This window comes from Pseudonaja textilis, chromosome 13 (assembly GCF_049901715.1).
Source record: "Pseudonaja textilis isolate UNSWEBS1 chromosome 13, rPseTex1.2, whole genome shotgun sequence".
NCBI lineage: Eukaryota > Metazoa > Chordata > Lepidosauria > Squamata > Elapidae > Pseudonaja > Pseudonaja textilis.
The window spans coordinates 15,398,684-15,415,493 of record NC_142002.1 but is presented as its reverse complement, the minus strand read 5'-3'; the positions used below and the strand labels follow the sequence as shown (position 1 = coordinate 15,415,493).

General features: G+C 40.7%; 1 protein-coding gene across 4 annotated transcripts in view; it reads left to right on the top strand.

Annotated features, from left to right (window-relative positions):
• MYO5A (myosin VA) overlaps nucleotides 1-16,810 on the top strand; it is a 65,817-nt gene that overhangs the window by 19,507 nt on the left and 29,500 nt on the right. For all 4 annotated transcript variants that reach the window (XM_026709606.2, XM_087941899.1, XM_087941898.1 and 1 more), the window contains 19 exons: nucleotides 1,129-1,272; nucleotides 1,674-1,755; nucleotides 2,425-2,532; nucleotides 3,309-3,415; nucleotides 3,970-4,235; nucleotides 4,625-4,706; nucleotides 4,979-5,119; nucleotides 5,578-5,703; nucleotides 6,023-6,106; nucleotides 7,435-7,593; nucleotides 8,239-8,336; nucleotides 8,458-8,544; nucleotides 8,642-8,750; nucleotides 10,144-10,355; nucleotides 11,921-12,077; nucleotides 13,670-13,909; nucleotides 14,162-14,410; nucleotides 16,278-16,371; nucleotides 16,551-16,699. In XM_026709606.2, the coding sequence (XP_026565391.1) occupies nucleotides 1,129-1,272; nucleotides 1,674-1,755; nucleotides 2,425-2,532; nucleotides 3,309-3,415; nucleotides 3,970-4,235; nucleotides 4,625-4,706; nucleotides 4,979-5,119; nucleotides 5,578-5,703; nucleotides 6,023-6,106; nucleotides 7,435-7,593; nucleotides 8,239-8,336; nucleotides 8,458-8,544; nucleotides 8,642-8,750; nucleotides 10,144-10,355; nucleotides 11,921-12,077; nucleotides 13,670-13,909; nucleotides 14,162-14,410; nucleotides 16,278-16,371; nucleotides 16,551-16,699 (2,694 nt within the window). The remainder of the gene's footprint in view (nucleotides 1-1,128; nucleotides 1,273-1,673; nucleotides 1,756-2,424; nucleotides 2,533-3,308; nucleotides 3,416-3,969; nucleotides 4,236-4,624; nucleotides 4,707-4,978; nucleotides 5,120-5,577; nucleotides 5,704-6,022; nucleotides 6,107-7,434; nucleotides 7,594-8,238; nucleotides 8,337-8,457; nucleotides 8,545-8,641; nucleotides 8,751-10,143; nucleotides 10,356-11,920; nucleotides 12,078-13,669; nucleotides 13,910-14,161; nucleotides 14,411-16,277; nucleotides 16,372-16,550; nucleotides 16,700-16,810) is intronic.

The following is a 16,810-nucleotide window of genomic DNA, read 5'->3' as shown; positions in this document are numbered from 1 at the left end:
CCACCCTCAGCTTCCAACAAAACCTCTGATTCAATCTTAGAATGAAATAGTCCATGTTTGTGGGTGTAGGCTGCACTGTCACTAACATGCAGTTATTGTTAACAAAAATATATGGATGCATTTTCTGAAAGAAAGTCTGTTGGGGTAGTGTATACTTATCTTGTACACAGTAAAACAATTAGTAAAACAATTCTCTGCCTACACAAAATAGATCTGCTTGTGCCTAGTAATATTGTATGTGTTCTGACCCAGGCTTCCTAAACCGTAATTGCGCACACATTTATTTTAAAAGCAAAACCTATTTTATTAGAACGCTGGGAATTCTTTTCATTCCCAGCCGGAATTCATCTCAAACAGTCCCCCAAGATAAGCACACACCTTTCAGTTCTGTGAAGTGCTGCCAAAAACAGAAGTATCAAATGAACTAGAAAATAAACCAGCCAAAGTACAAAGAGCTTCAAGAATGAATCTAAACTGAAACAACGACTTTACTTCCTGCAAAGGTTTCTCGACCTTTGCCTGTCCTTTATCCCTTATGGGAGGGGCAATCACCTCGCAACCTTACTCACGAGTCGCCCCTTTTGTCTCAGCTGCTCTCGCCTTCTAGCAGCTCTGTGCATACGCACACTGGAAACAGGCTCCCCTTGTTCTTCTGCCTTGCTGCTGCCAGACTCTGGAGGCAGCACCCCACTCCCAGATGGTCCTGGCGCCATCTCTGCATCGGATGCAGGACCCTCGTCCAAGTCCTCTCAAGACTCCCTGACTGGTCCCTGTTCTTCCCCACTGTCCGATTCCGCTGCTGTCTGCACCGGATGCTGGCAAACCACAGCACTATGCATCTGAGTATGTTAACCAGAGACATGGTATAGATTAAATTAGGGGTAGAGGCCTCGCTTTTTAATATGATTAAAAATTGGCAATTGTTAAAACATTAATTCTCAAGCATGATGTAGTCTGTCTTTCTTTTTGGATATGCACATGTGTTCTCAGAAAATCCTAATCTTACAAGAGGCATCCTGTCCCATGTGTGTGAGAAAGAAGCATTTCTTAAGGTGCCATTTATAATTGGACTGGGTTTTTTTTTTTAAAAAAAAGATTTCTAACCCTGTCCTTTTTCCTTCTCCACAGTCTATTGGCAATGCTAAAACCACGAGAAATGACAATAGCAGTCGCTTTGGGAAGTACATTGAAATTGGTTTCGATAAGCGGTATCGAATCACAGGTGCTAACATGAGAACTTACCTCCTAGAAAAATCGAGAGTGGTGTTCCAGGTAAAGTGGATTCTGCCTTATTTTGAAGCTGCATAATGAGGATTTGGGGGAGAAAACTGTGCATGACTGGTTATATCTGGAGTGGGATGTTGTTGGTTTTCCTCACTGCAGTCTAGAGTGGAAATGATCAATTTAAGGAAGAAAGTATCTATACATCTATTGTTCCGGAGGAAGCCTCAAGAACTAGTGGAAGTTTTCAGCAGGGAACAAATTATGGGTTTGTTAGTCAAAACTTTCTCAGGATAGTATGCGTCATACAGGAAATTCATCTACTATATATATTATTTCTGAGTATGTATTTGTGTATAGTTTATTTGTTCCTGGAGACAGCTGTCTGTTGGTTGCTAAGAGTCAGCATTGACATGCTAGTTCATGTCAAATATAATCTGTTTGTATTAAAGGCGGAAGAAGAGAGAAATTACCATATCTTCTATCAGCTATGTGCTTCTGCGGCATTGCCTGAATTTAAAGCTTTAAGATTGGGTATGTAACGGTAACTGTTTTACCACGTTTTGTCATTTACTTGTAATAAAGTACTTTTATTATCTATTAATGCTCATCTATCTTCCATGTGCATCTAGTACTATGCATGTTCCAAACATTTTACCAATGTCAGTAATAATTTAAGAGAAATCGTTATTTGCTTGATCCCTCTGACTGCATCGAATCTCTGATTTTGAAGTTTGAATATAAACTGGATTTCATTCCAAGAGAGTCTAGTTTTTTTTTTTTTTTTTAGTAATTTCAGCCTACGAAGCAAGGGACATAAATTCTTAATAATGAACTAATAGTCAATTTGTTTGGCTGCAGTTATTTGACTGTTGCATGAAAGTCATAACAGCATTTTGAAGTGCATTTTGTTATAAAAAAATAATCTTGTTTTTGGCCTGTTGGTTTGAGTTCCCCAGCTTGGCAATTGGGTTGCAAACATTTCATCACCATTCAAGGAGACCTTGTCAGTGCGCTTTTCGTCACCATTCGAGGAGGCATCATCAGACGAGCACAATTCACAGCACACTGACGTTGTCTCCTCGAAAGGCGATGAAACGTTTGCAACCCAATTGCCAAGCTTGGAACTCAAACCAACAGAACAACGACCAACTCAAGCTACTAATATTCAAGTTCATGTCAATCTTGTTTTTGTTCAAATAGGGAATGCAGGCTATTTTCACTATACAAAGCAAGGGGGGAGCCCAGTTATTGACGGAATTGATGACGCTAAGGAAATGCTTAACACTCGACGGGCCTGCGCTCTTTTGGGTAAGTACATGACTCTTCAAAGGCTTCCCTTAGGATAACTGTTGTTGCATATTATTATTTGCAAAAAGAACAAAAAACCCTACAAGGATGAATAGCTGCTTAAGAGAAGGTTCCACTTACTGAGCATAATAGTTTGCAAAATACAAATTGTTCTGGAGAGTTGCTAACTACTATTTGCACCAAAGAGGAATGGAGGAACAGCAGATGTCTGTTTCAGTGACAAACAGCTTTCTGTGCAGGGATACGAAGAGCAGGTGACTTTCTGAGAAAAATAAGATTTGAAGCACTGTAAGGCTGTTGCATTTATTGCTTGGTGCAAAACTCACCAAATTCTTTCAGCAAACGCATATGCCTTGCTCGAGAATAAAAGTGTACACTTATGACAATATTGATGCGTTGCTTTGAATTGTAAAAATGCTGTAGCCACCTACTTTATTCAAAAATGTGATTACATTCGCATAAAAACCCATTTGTAAGAAGGCAAATATTAAGGGGGGGTTTATGTAGGGATATAGAAGCATTGATAGTTTATGATGACCCACAAAGAACATATTTCCATCTCTTGCAAGTGGGAGTCTACAGTCTGAATACTGGATGTGGCTGTAAGTTCTTGCCTTTTTGGTAAAAAATAAAAATAAAAGGGTGACTCCCCTCACTCAGTGATGAATTGTTACCTTATTGTCAGTTATACCTTGTATTGGTCTTGTTTAGGTACCTAATAGGTTGTTGTTATACAAAGTAACTTTTTTTAAATTTTCCCCTCCCCAATACAACAGGAATTGTTGATTCCTGCCAGATGGGAATTTTCCAAATCCTTGCTGCTATTCTTCACTTGGGCAATGTGTCCTTCACATCTCGAGATGCTGACAGCTGCACGATACCCGTGAGTTCCAAAATACTTAAATATTTTCAGTCCCATTAACGTGTCTAACCTCTCTACTCTTCCTTGTGTATTTGTGTTGCAGTTGTCTTGCCAACATGGAGATAAGCTACGTTTCCCCCATCTCTTCTTCTATTATTATTATTATTTTTCTTTTTAGAATCTTTCTCATTTTTCTTCAGAGTCCATCTTTCCAAATGGAAAGAACTTTCTCCTTAAATCTAAGGCATAGCAGGGAGGATTTTGAGTGGTGTGGTGGTGGAGCTCTCACCTCACAATCAGGAGGCTGTGAGTTTGATCCTAGGTAGAGGCAGATATATTTCTGTCTTTGGGCACAACTGAGAATATATCTGCCGAACAAAACTCCACATTGGCAACGGGAAGGGCATCTGGTCAGTAAACGGTCAGCTCCATTCAGTTGCCCTGACAACCCCCGCAAGGGATTATGGAGTCATTAAAAGAAGAAGATTGATGGTAGGGAGGATTTTGGCTGCTTGAAAATTTTTAGATGACTAGATAGGAATACATGTGACTGTCAACTCCTACTGTCATTGTAGCCTAAACACGAACCCCTCAGGATCTTCTGCGATCTCATGGGAGTGGAATACGAGCAGATGGCGCACTGGCTTTGCCACAGAAAGCTTGCTACTGCCACAGAGACCTACATCAAGCCGATTTCCAAGCTGCAGGCTATCAATGCTAGGGACGCTCTTGCGAAGCATATCTACGCTAACCTTTTTACCTGGATTGTAGATCATGTGAACAAAGCTTTGCAGTCCACTGTGAAACAGCATTCTTTTATTGGCGTATTGGACATCTACGGGTGAGTGCTTTCTGTCTCGGTATTTTTTTGGTAACATCTCAATTATTTCAAGTAGAATAGTAAAAAAATGATAGATTCAACCTTGAGCTGCAATTATTTTCCTTCATTGATAGATTTGTCTAAAACAGTATCTTGAAGTTTCGTGCAATCAGATTATATAATAGACAAAACCAAATAGCTTACATCGAGAAGGACTCTTTGTTTTTTGTTTTTTTCTGGAAGGAATGTAGACATTGGGCAAATATTTTTCTGTTTGTTTGTTTTGGTCTTGCCATTCCTTTCCATTTTAATAGAGCTGAAATAATTCAGCTGAAGCTTTTACACATCAGCCATGCAAATGGCTTGTTGAATACTTTTGAGAAATGCTAAAAGTTGATTTTGTTTTTCAGGTTTGAAACATTTGAGATCAACAGCTTTGAACAGTTCTGTATAAATTACGCCAATGAGAAATTACAGCAGCAGTTCAATATGGTAAGTAAGAAACTTGGGGTTTTGGGGGGGCATATTGCTCTCTACCCACCGCTTAATTATCCACTTGATAATCAGATTTTCTGGATTAGTGGTTCAGAAGAAGGTCTTTATCATTTTCTAGAGGGATAGCTACGTTAATCTGTTGCATCTGGCAAAACAGGCTGTCTGTTTCCATTTCTGTATCACCGTTAAAGCCCCAGGAAAAAACACAAAATGCAAAGTCAGTCACTGTAATCTTGCCCTGAGGATCCGTATTCCGCCCTCTCACACAGCACGTTTTTAAGTTGGAACAAGAAGAATACATGAGGGAACAAATTCCTTGGACCTTGATTGATTTCTACGACAATCAACCCTGCATTAACCTCATCGAGGCCAAAATGGGAATTCTGGATTTGCTGGATGAGGAATGCAAGGTAGGTAGCCCAAATTTCCCTATAGAATAATTTCCTCAGAACAAAGCAGAAAGAGTTAAATACCAATTTATACCCTCACCGGTTTAGTGAGACACTTTTTTCATCTTGTTCGGCACAATTTGCCTGTTGGTATGTTCTGTAAGTTGCAGGGCTCCTGCCAATCCACAGCTTCCATAAGCTTCCAGTCCCATTATTTGAATGAGGTGGCTAAGTTTTGCAAAGGGTCATTTCATGTGTCTCTTTTAATAAACTCCTTGGGATAGCAAGGGATGTGCAGCTCCCCTGTGGGCCACATTAAAAGCCGGTTAAAAAAATGTTACGAAATTCCTGCACAGGAAAAAAGGAAATTATCTCTTCCTTTCTCAGGGGTACCATTTATAACTTTTCTGTGATTACTCTTTTCCCCCACGGCTGTGTTCCCACCAGAAATGTGATCTCCCCATCTCTCCCTTCTCTAGATGCCTAAAGGTTCAGACAACAGTTGGGCCCAGAAATTATACAATACTCACTTGAATAAGAGTGCACTTTTTGAGAAACCTCGATTGTCCAACAAAGCTTTTATCATTCAACACTTTGCAGATAAGGTAAGGGATTTTGTTTCCCGGCTGGTGTGGATATTACTTTTTTTTTCTTGTATTTGTCTTGGTCTATTAAGACCTCTTTTTGCAGTTGTTATTTGGGAGGAGTTCTTTAGACAGAAATATTTGGCAAGCAATTCCACAAAACAAGTATGTTTTGCGTTGAGTATGATGGCTTCCTTTACTAGTCGGAAACATTGGCAAAGCTTATAAATTTAAATCTGAAATTCGAAATCTCAAAAAGCAGAAGACTTTCTGGGCCACTGATTCCATACTATTGCTACAACAACCATTGTTTGGTAAAACTGGATATTTGCATTTCCAGGTGGAGTACCAGTGCGAAGGATTTTTGGAAAAAAACAAAGACACTGTCTATGAAGAACAGATCAATGTTCTCAAATCAAGTAAGGTTAGTGTTGAAATGATCCTCCCTCCCACTTCACTTAACCATCCCAATCCTATAAAGACTGAATTTTCATCATCATTTCTGATGTCAGCTCCTAGAGAAGAGCAGGATAGGATTCTAACCAGTTATAGAAATGAATAGATGCGATGGGACTGTCTACTCCTTCCTGATCATATTATAGGAAACTTAAGTCCATAATTAAAAATCAGAAAGGAAGATTACTTTCCTCCTTTTTGTCTGATTTGGGTTACTTTCTTGGAAGCTTACAGACTTCTAAGCGCTTTTCCCATAATCTCTTCTTTAATGGAAGAAAGATTGTCCTGTATTTCAGCGAAGGTGCCAGTTCTACTCAAAATTCACAAGGCAAAAGAAACAGGAGCGAGAAGTACTAGGTATCAAACTTCACAACTGTTAGATTGAGCAACGTATGGACGGTTTCCCCGCAACATTTACTTGGTGGAAAGGACTGTCTTGAACTGTTTGCGTCTGCATGATTTGAAATCAACTTTTGGTCTGACGCAAGCCTAAGAGATTAGGAATGTCGCATCTGCAGCACGCTTGGAGTGAGTTAAGCAGTATAGATAACTGCTCTGAGTGGAGAAGGTCTTGCATCACCATATTCTCCTTGTCAATAAGCTTTACGGATGCTTCGGGTTGGCCTCGGTGTGACACAGACTCCTGGGCCAACTGTGCCATTGCTCTAATCTAGAAATTCTTACATTCTTTTGCTCATTTAAATTAACATGCTTTATAAAGCAAAATGTTAACTCATAAAATATTTCTATGGTCTTTTTTAGAGTTGCCAACAGAAAAGGAAGGGGGAAAGGGGTTTGAAAGAGCAGTGCGGCAGCTTGGAAATTGAAAGTGCATTCCATAAATAGTTTTTCAAAGATAGTAACTAGATGACTGTAGTTTCTCTGCCAGCAAAATTCTAACTAGAGAACCTAATTGATGACTCTTGGCTACGGATGTGTCTCATTGGAGAATATGAATTATGATCCACCTGGGGAAAACTAGGGTCAAGGGTGACAATTAATTGTGTGTCTCAGAGTTGACTACACCCAGGCAGTGCCAGATATGTTAACTCCCAATAAATCCTTTTGAAGTTTTGGAAGTTTGGCTCGAGACTCATGATTTAATTGGGGTATCTGCCAGAATCCTGGCAGCAAAGCTGTCATATTTTTACAAGCACCTTGAAAGTAACAAAGCCAACTCACAAATGATAATCTCTTTTGGCGTTGGTTCCCCTTTTTATTGTGTTACCTCAGGGGAAAACCTTCTCTTTCCTAATTCAGAGATGCCCTTTTTAAAAACCCTTGTGTCTGAATCAGTTTAAGATGCTGCCTGAGCTGTTTCGAGTGGAGAAGGCCATCAGTCCCACCTCAGCCACACCGTCCGGTCGTACCCCATTGTCTCGAGCAGCCGTGAAACCAGCTAAGTCAAAAATGGCCCAAGCAAGCAAGGAACACAAGAAAACCGTGGGGCATCAGGTAAAGGGAACATATTGCATTTCTCTGTTCTGGGCTGTTTGTGGATTGTGCAGCCTCAAGGCTGTCCCTTGTGATGATGGAGGATGGGAAAAGAAACATTTACTGTAACCTTTTGTGGAGAAATAGTGAAATTTTACTGCTGAATTGTTAAGGGAGCACCATAATTGTTAAGCAAGTGTGGCGGTCATTATGAGCATGGGTTTTTTTGCCAGAAATTGGAAGGAAACGTTATTAAAAACACTCCCACCCCGAAATACTGAAATGCATAGTCATGTGACCATGGGATGCTGCAAGGAGATGGTTGTCTGGCACCCAAAATTCAATCATGCGACCATGTGGGGGAACCACGCGGCCATCAAGACTTCCAAAAGGGGCCATACATAGCTCTGGGGATATCCGTCATAACTTTGAACAATCACTAAGCGAGGATTACCTGTACTTTTTGGACCATGGCATAAGTCTGATCTGGATTTATTTCAGTGATGAATACAGATGCAGGCTGGCTTTAAAAATAATTGCATAGCAAATGACTTGTCATTTATGTTAGTTGTTGCTGCAGAAATTGCTGCGTGGAGAAGTTTCAGTCAAAAGAAAGGAAAAAAAATGTACAATTCCTCCCCTTTTTTTTTTTGATCTTTCCTATAGTTCAGAAATTCTCTGCATCTCTTGATGGAGACCCTCAATGCCACCACGCCACACTACGTGCGGTGCATTAAACCAAATGACTTCAAGTTTCCATTTATGTAAGTCCATGACGCTGTCGTATTTGCCCTCTGAACGTATATTGTGCCCTCACAATAAAAACTTCCGTTCTGTGATCACACTCGTGTCACGAATGACTCGGTGCTGTGTCTTCACATGTAGGTTCGACGAAAAGCGGACCGTACAGCAGCTGAGAGCTTGCGGAGTGCTAGAGACCATCCGGATCAGCGCAGCTGGTTTCCCTTCGAGGTGAGTGTGTCATCATGCACGAGAGGTGGGGATACAGATTGCATTTCGAAGGTCTTTTCTGACCGGCTAACCTTGCCACCTTGCCTCTTGAAACCAGGTGGACCTATCAAGAATTCTTCAGCCGCTACCGTGTCCTGATGAAGCAGAAAGATGTCCTCAGTGACAGGAAGCAGACCTGCAAGAATGTCTTGGAAAAGCTGATTCTGGTAGTTACACTGCTTTAATGCCTGTAAAACTAGCCCCCACTGGGTGGACCCTTGTCATTTGAAGGATGGGTAATAGAATGGTTCTCCAGTCTCCTCTACCAGTGTGCTCTTATCTATCTTGTCTATCTGTCTTTGCGTCCGTCCGTCCTTCCACCCATCTACCTACCTACCTTCCTACCTATCACCCACCCACCTACTCATCTATCCATCCATCCACCCATATCTAGCAATATCTATCTATCTATCTATCTATCTATCTATCTATCTATCTATCTATCTATCTATCCCTACCTACTTACATACCTACATACCTATCTATTGTCTACCCACCCATATCTACCTACCTACCTACTTATCTACCTATCGTCCATCCACCTACCCACCCATCCATCCATATCGATTTATCTATCGATCGTCCACCCATCCACCCATCCATTAATTAAGCACAGAGGGGGAGGAGATACTTATTTTTAAATTTGTTTCCTCACTTTCAACATGAAGACATCATTTTTCACGGAGAAGATCTATCTATATGGTTGCTAAGAGTTGATACTTGCCTTGATGACCTATAATCAAAATAACATTTTAGTTTATCACCATACCTCTAAAAAAAAAAAGAATAGCATAGGAAGGGAAGGGGCTTTTTATCAGGAAAATAGCTTTGTATGAAGGCTCCTCCATCTTGATGCAAATGAGTTATCATACATCCCCCCAAAACTGTTTTCAGTTCCTGGAGAAAATTATAGAACTGCCAACTAGAAAAATCCAATGTGTCGCGTGCAATCTGACCTTTGCCCAGGGTGTAGAAATCAAAGTACAATCAGAGACTAACAAAGCAACCATACACACACACACACACACACACACACACACACACACACACACACATGTTTATGCAGAAATAGTTCCGTCCACATGAATTCAATGGGGCTTGTCTCAGGTAAGCATATATATAAGATTGAAAATCCATTCATCCCATGGAAGCAAAACTGGATGAAAAATCCTTTAGACTAATTAATTTAGATTCCTAATTAAATCTTCCTTTTAAACTTCGACACTTTGGTATATTGATATATATTTAACCCTCCTGCTTTTTGGGAAACAGCGCACGTGCTTAGAATGAACTCCCTAACATAGAATGAATAATAACACCCTACATTTTTTTAACATTCTGAAATCATCATGATGTGTTAGAAATAGAATGGTACAATCCAGATATTTTGATCCTTTAAAAATTATATTTTAATATTCTCTGCTGCTTCTGCATAATATCACCTTCATGGTATCGTAAGATATTTTTAATTCTTCTATTATTGGACCTACTCTGCCTTCTTATTTATATTGCAAAGTGGGTCAGATCTGATACTGATTATACTTTTCCTTCTGAAAATAGGACAAGGATAAGTACCAGTTTGGGAAGACAAAAATATTTTTCCGGGCTGGTCAAGTAGCTTATTTGGAAAAAATAAGGGCCGATAAACTGAGAGCAGCTTGCATCCGTATCCAAAAGACGATCAGGGGGTGGTTGATGCGGAAGAAGTACCTGCGCATGAGGAAGGCAGCCGTCACTATTCAGAGATACGTCCGTGGATACCAGGCACGATGGTAAGCTGATCTTCCTTAGGATGGTGTGCTGTAAATAGTTTTGATAGAAGAGAATATATGTAGCTCAGAGTTGAACTGTGGGGTCTTTGGTGCTCTATGAGCTTGTTCGTTTTCTTGCAGACAGTTCATTACCCAACTAGGTAACATCATCAGTGCTAGAAGGGAGTGGGGTTTCTATCTTTTTAAATACTAGTGGCTTGCCCTGTCAGAGTTGGTGGTTCCTTGATTAAGTTGTTATTTATCGTTTGTTTGTGTCAGTTGAGTAGTTCCTCGATTGGAGTATTGTTTATACTTCTTGATCATTGAGCTAGTGTAAATAGTTTCCTTGCTATCTGCTGAGTTTCCCTGAAAATAAAATTATTATAGGCTATGTATTGAAAGGTAGGCCCGTGCAATTGGGTATTCATAAGACACACACGTTCTGTTTTGCTGCCTGCTTGGAAAGCAAGACATTGTAGAATGGTTGGTGGAGCATAATATAGGGAAAATGAACTCTTTTTAATTTGATTAGGGGCATGGCATGAAAATTAATTACAGGCTTGGTCTAGGCTGCAAAACACAAATCATGGAAACTAAATATTAGTAGCTCCTAGTCATATATACACCATCTATGTTCACGGGCTGCAAAGACTAAATCCTAACTATGGGAAGTAAAGACATTTCTTGAACATTTCTTTGGTTAGCATTTGGTTGGCAACTCTGATGCCCAATTAGATGAGCCGTGGGCCTTCTGTAGTTGAACTGTCATCAGGATGTAAACCTCTCTACTGCATCACTGACATTCCCAAAAATAACGTGTGATTAACCAGATTTTATCTAATAAAGTTTCCTGAGGCTTTATACAAAATAAACTCAGAGAGAGTAGCGTAGAACGATAGATCTTTATCTTTCCCCTCTTTTCAGTCCTCCCACATAAACTAGACCGGAAACACAACTAGATGAGCTAATTCTGCTTTGTTGTAAGGCTAAGAGAAGCCTGCAAGTCTAAGTTCACACGCTTCCCATCACGATTTTTAACCATCTAATCAATTTGAGCAGGTCCACCCTAAGTTTCTTTTTTCTGATCATAAGCCCTTTCTCTTGTCTGGCTGTTTCCCGGGCAGCGTTTTTTCTCTTCCTTCCCCAAGATCTTCCACACATTCCATTCCGTTTATTCAGACTATAGGTCATCATCCAACGCTTTTGAAATCCAACGCATAAGGCAGAGTAAGAACATGGTACCTAGGGATAACAGGTTGGAGACTCTCTTGGTGGCTTCGGCAGGACCCAAAATTATTCTTGTTACTTTAGGGTTTTTTTGAAGCTGAAATTCTACAGAATTGGAGTAAGAGCAACGTGTCTTTTTCCTCCACCACGACTCTGAGCTATAGTCTGACTGCAATAGATACTAAAGGTAGTCTTTGTTGCGGTTGCCAAAGTCAAATCAAAATATTTGGTAAAAACTATTTAAATCTTGGAAGCTACTATGAATAATCCCTTGACTCCACGCAAGAGGATACTTATTCCAATACAATGAATTCATTTCTGTTCTTTTTTTCCCCCTTCTCCTCCATTTTCTTGCTCAGCCTTGCAATGTTCTTACGAAGAACCAAAGCTGCCATTGTCATCCAGAAATTCCAGCGCATGGTTGCTGCCCGCAAACGTTATCGGCACATCCGAGCAGCTACTGTTACTCTCCAGTCCCACTTACGAGGCTACATTGCCAGGAAGAAGTATCACAAGGTAAGCAAGATCTTGGCTGTGATTTTAAATCCTCTCCAAAAGTTATGATCCAGCAATACTTTCTTCCAGGATGCAGTAGAATGCATACATGCTTTAGTGTTATTTCGATGGGCCCATTTCTCACAATTGAGATTAGCGCGCTTGCAGACCAACAGAGAAGAATAGTGGTGCAAAACTTTGCAAAATATGTATCCCATAATACAAAATGAGCAAAAAACACTTGACCTATAATAGATATTCTTTCTAACCCTTTTCCAATTTGTTCAGTATCCTTTGGGGTTAGCTGTTGACAAAAACATAGCTATACTCCTGACATACCAACACCCAGAATTTTATATTTCGTGGGTTTCGACACATTCTTATACCTCCTTATTTAAACCAGCTCCCCTGTTTTCTAATTGAAACCTTATTCTGTAGGAGAAATTTCACTGCTTTCTGTTAGATTGTAGAACCCTTTTAAAAACTTCAGCCTCTGACCCTTTGTGGCTTTGTAAGAATTTCAAAGGTGATTCAGTTGTGTTGATGGATCTTCTGACACATATCCATGGTGTTCCGGTAATTAAAGATGATTTCAATCTGCATAGCATGTTCTTTGCCTGTGGAAGCTTTTGCAACAGCTGTCTTGTGATTATAAAAACTGGTATGGAAAATAATTACTGGCCTGTAAGAAGAGTTGACTCACCAGTTCACATGTTCGAAGGAGATTCCCAAATGAGATTCTGTTGGGAGGCTCACAGTTTTACAGGGATCTCCGCTGTTCCAACTCTAGAGATGCTGTTTTGTAAACAATCGAATGCACTTAGGGAACTTTCTGATACTTGAATATTCTTTGGATTTACTGGGATTATTTGTGTCAGCCTGAGGACCCACAGTCGAATCAAGGTATTTCTAGAACATTTGAATAGAGCAATGACATAATAGTCGTTGGAAATATGCTGTTGTGTATCCCTGGGTAACTCAAGCATAAGAAATAATATTCCGGTGGCTGGGCTTTAAACATGAAAATAGAGAAAGCCTGGTTAGTGTACTATTAGAAAGCAGCCTTTTCCAAATTGTTTTCCTGATATATACTGGAAGAGAATGGCGTTCTTGGCCAGCAAATCAAAATTTGTATCACAATTTGTGGTCACAGGATGGATGAAGGATCTTGAATCTTTCCTAATAGCTGTATTCCTTTGGGGAGTTTAAATTCTTTATATTGATTCTGAGTATTAGTTTTATGTAATATAGGAACAAACTAAAAATACCAAACTGATTTAGTTTAATTTATCAGCTGAATCTATCACTACTCAAATGAAGCAATGAAGGAATATTTGAGTTATTTATAAAACACGAATGTTTGGTCTACGACTTACGGCGTGAATAATTTTTATAATTTTAGCCTTGGGTGGCAAAGCAAGCTACTGCTATAAATTGGGAGGAGATATTTTTTCCTTCTTAGTTTTAGCGTTGATGTTTTCTATTTCAATAACTTTTAGCTCAGGCACAACTCATTTTCACTGTGCTGTCAGTTAATTGTCCCCCGTAGCAAATTTCAGTCAGAGATCTGAAATTCAGGGAAAGGATGCTCAACCTTTCTTTTAAATGCGCAGATGCTTTGGGAGCACAAGGCCACCATTATCCAAAAACATGTGCGCGGCTGGCTGGCTCGCTTGCGCTACCACCGGACTTTGAAGGCAATTATTTACCTGCAATGCTGCCTACGGCGCATGAGGGCCAAGAGGGAACTGAAGAAGCTGAAGATAGAAGCTCGCTCGGTAGAGCACTACAAGAAACTCAACGTCGGCATGGAGAACAAGATTATGCAACTCCAGCGTAAAATCGATGACCAGGTAAAATGGGTGCACAACTGCAGATTAAATGAGCCATGTTGGCGCAGTGGTTAGTGTGCAGTACTGCAGGCTACTTCTGCCAACTGCCTGCAGTTCGGCACTTCGAATCTTACCAGCTCAAGGTTGACTCAGCCTTCTATCCTTCCGTGGTGGCTAAATGAGGACCTAAGGAGACAAGATGATCCATAAATATTTAGCCTGCGTCTGTCATCTTCTAATGATTGACCTGCACTCTTTGGGGTTTCTGTTCAGACACGAGACTCCAGGTCCCTGGTTGAGAAGCTAACTAGCTTAGAGGCAGCTTACACTTCTGAGACGGAGAAGCTGCGGCATGACATAGAGAGGCTTCGGATGAGCGAAGAAGAGGCCAAGAACGCCACCAATCGCCTCATTAGCCTTCAAGAGGAGATCGGCAGGCTGCGGAAGGAGCTGGAACAGATCCAGACGGAGAAGAAAGCGATCAAAGAAAAGGCGGACCTCTATAAACAAGAAACAGACAAGGTAAAAAAATCGTTCGGTCCCACTTTTAAGTATTGCTGATGAAAGCAACATGGTGCGTATGTGTGCGTTTCTGCACATGCGCACCCACCTGTGTGCGCATCAGTTCCATTCTCCACACTTTTGCTCCTATCTCTTCCCAGTTGGCTTCAGCTTGTAGCTTGAGTAGACCAGTTTCATCAAAGTTACATTTAAAAAAAAACCATTTTACCCTATCTGTCCTTTTCATCAAAACTCAGCAGACTCATATATTGTAAATCAGTTTTTTTTCCCCCGCAGAGGCACCTTCGTAGTGCTGGCTGGGGTTCATGTTAATGGAAGACTCCAGCCTGAGCAAGTCTGATCTAATGTCCTAGATCAGTGGTTCCTCACCTGTGGTCCATGGACTTCTGAGGGGGGGGGCATGATGTCATCACAAGAGTGTCAGCCTTCCAAGTAACAAACTTCAACGCAACGAACTCCGAGACCAGCATTTTCTCAAAGTTCCGTGTAAATTAGAGTTGGCGCATCTGGGAAAACCTGAATCTGAGAGTTCCTGGTTTTTCCTGAATTATTAACATATCCAAATCCCACCCCCTGTACCCATCAGTCCATCACATGGTCCAATCATCAACCGTCCCAACTGGACGGCCTTCCTCAAACCACTCCTTTCCCAGGTGCAGGATAGCTTGACCTTGACTCAGAAGAAGAATGTTTTTTCTTAATTTTTATTTTTTTATTTTTAACATACAATAAATCCATTCCATTTCAATCGATTAGGTACATATTTCATGTGCTTAACAATTACTAATAATATTTTTCTTAACAGTATAACAATATACTAATAATCACATTCCCATATATATAATACAAGCAATACTCAGTATATCTATTACACTAGTTTTTTTTATTGTTTTATAAATAAGTCTTCAGAAGAAGAATGTTTTTTATGTCTAAACTTCCACTTCTCCGTAAGATTGCCCCCTCCCAAATTCCCAGGCCCTGAAATGGAAGCTTCTGAGTAAAATATGCCTTCCAAAGCTGACAAGGGGCTCCACAAAGGCTTGAAAAACGGTTACGATTTAAATCTTGAGTTAAGTCTCGGGGTCATGGGGTGAAGAAAAAGTCTAGAATCACTGTGTCAGGCCTGCCTCCATTCTAAAATCCAAGAAAGAAACCACTGACTCCATTGGAATAGAGAAGGGGTACTTTTGCTGAGTTCAAAATGCCAGCAACAAAAACAAGGCAAGATCTGATTCAAAAAGCATAAGAAAGTTACAGATTGAAAGTTTCCCCAAATCCTTCCCGCCAGGGTACATGCTGAGTGCCCAATCGACGTCCAGTGTGATGGTGTGTGAAGCTCATCGTCAGGTGTTCAGCCCACCTGGAGTCCTAGGACGGTTGGCCTTGACAGGGTGTAAACAACTCCTCTCAGCAGCGCAATCATTCTTGAGAGAAAATCTCCCTTTTAGTTCACCTGGGACTTCACCTCACCAGTTCACTTCCCAACCCCAAATGCCAAGCCATCCCTTCCCCATCACTATGGCAGCCAATAGCAAGCATGCATCAAAGGAGAATCCCATGCTGGAGATCCTGCTGACACACTGTCCTAGACCAGGGGTCTCCAACCTTGGCAACTTTAAGACTTGTGGACTTCAACTCCCAGAATTCCAAAGCTGGCTGAGGAATTCTGGGAGCTGAAGTCCACAAGTGGCCAAGGTTGGAGACCCCTGTCCTAGACTAAGGGAAATATTGTGCATAGATAAAGACTTTGATAACAATATCAGCAGCCTCGTTATAAACTTAGCAACTAATTTAATTGGACTCATATCGAAAGAGATTTATTGCCAGAGCATTACAAAGCTATCCTTTCCAACCTTTTTCTTTTTAGCTGGTGCTGGAACTAAAAGAGCAAAACACACTTCTTAAAGAGGAGAAGGATGACCTGAATAGCCGCATCCAAAACCAGGCCAAAGAAATTACAGGTAAGCTCAGCTCTGGAATTTACTGACTGGTTTTTTTTTTTTAAAAAAAAACCTAGTTTCTGTGTTTAAATAGGCCTGTGGAACTGAATGTGGGAATGCTGGGAAATAGGGAATTTCTCACTTGCAGAGAGAAAGCAAGGGGTGAAGTCTCGCTTTGTTTTTTGTCTTTTTGTTTGCAGAGGTCATGGAGAAAAAACATCTAGAGGAGACAAAACAATTGGATCTCGACCTGAACAACGAAAGGCAGAGGTATCAGAATCTGCTCCAAGAATTCAGCCGGTTAGAAGAGCGATATGATGACCTGAAAGATGAGATGAGGCTGATGGAGGTGAGTGGACCAGGTGGCAAATTCAATATCAGACTTGGGTTTGGGAATAGATGCTTTCCAATAGCTCCAGGGAAATGGGAATGTGCATAATTACCCTTAGGTAAGATGGGC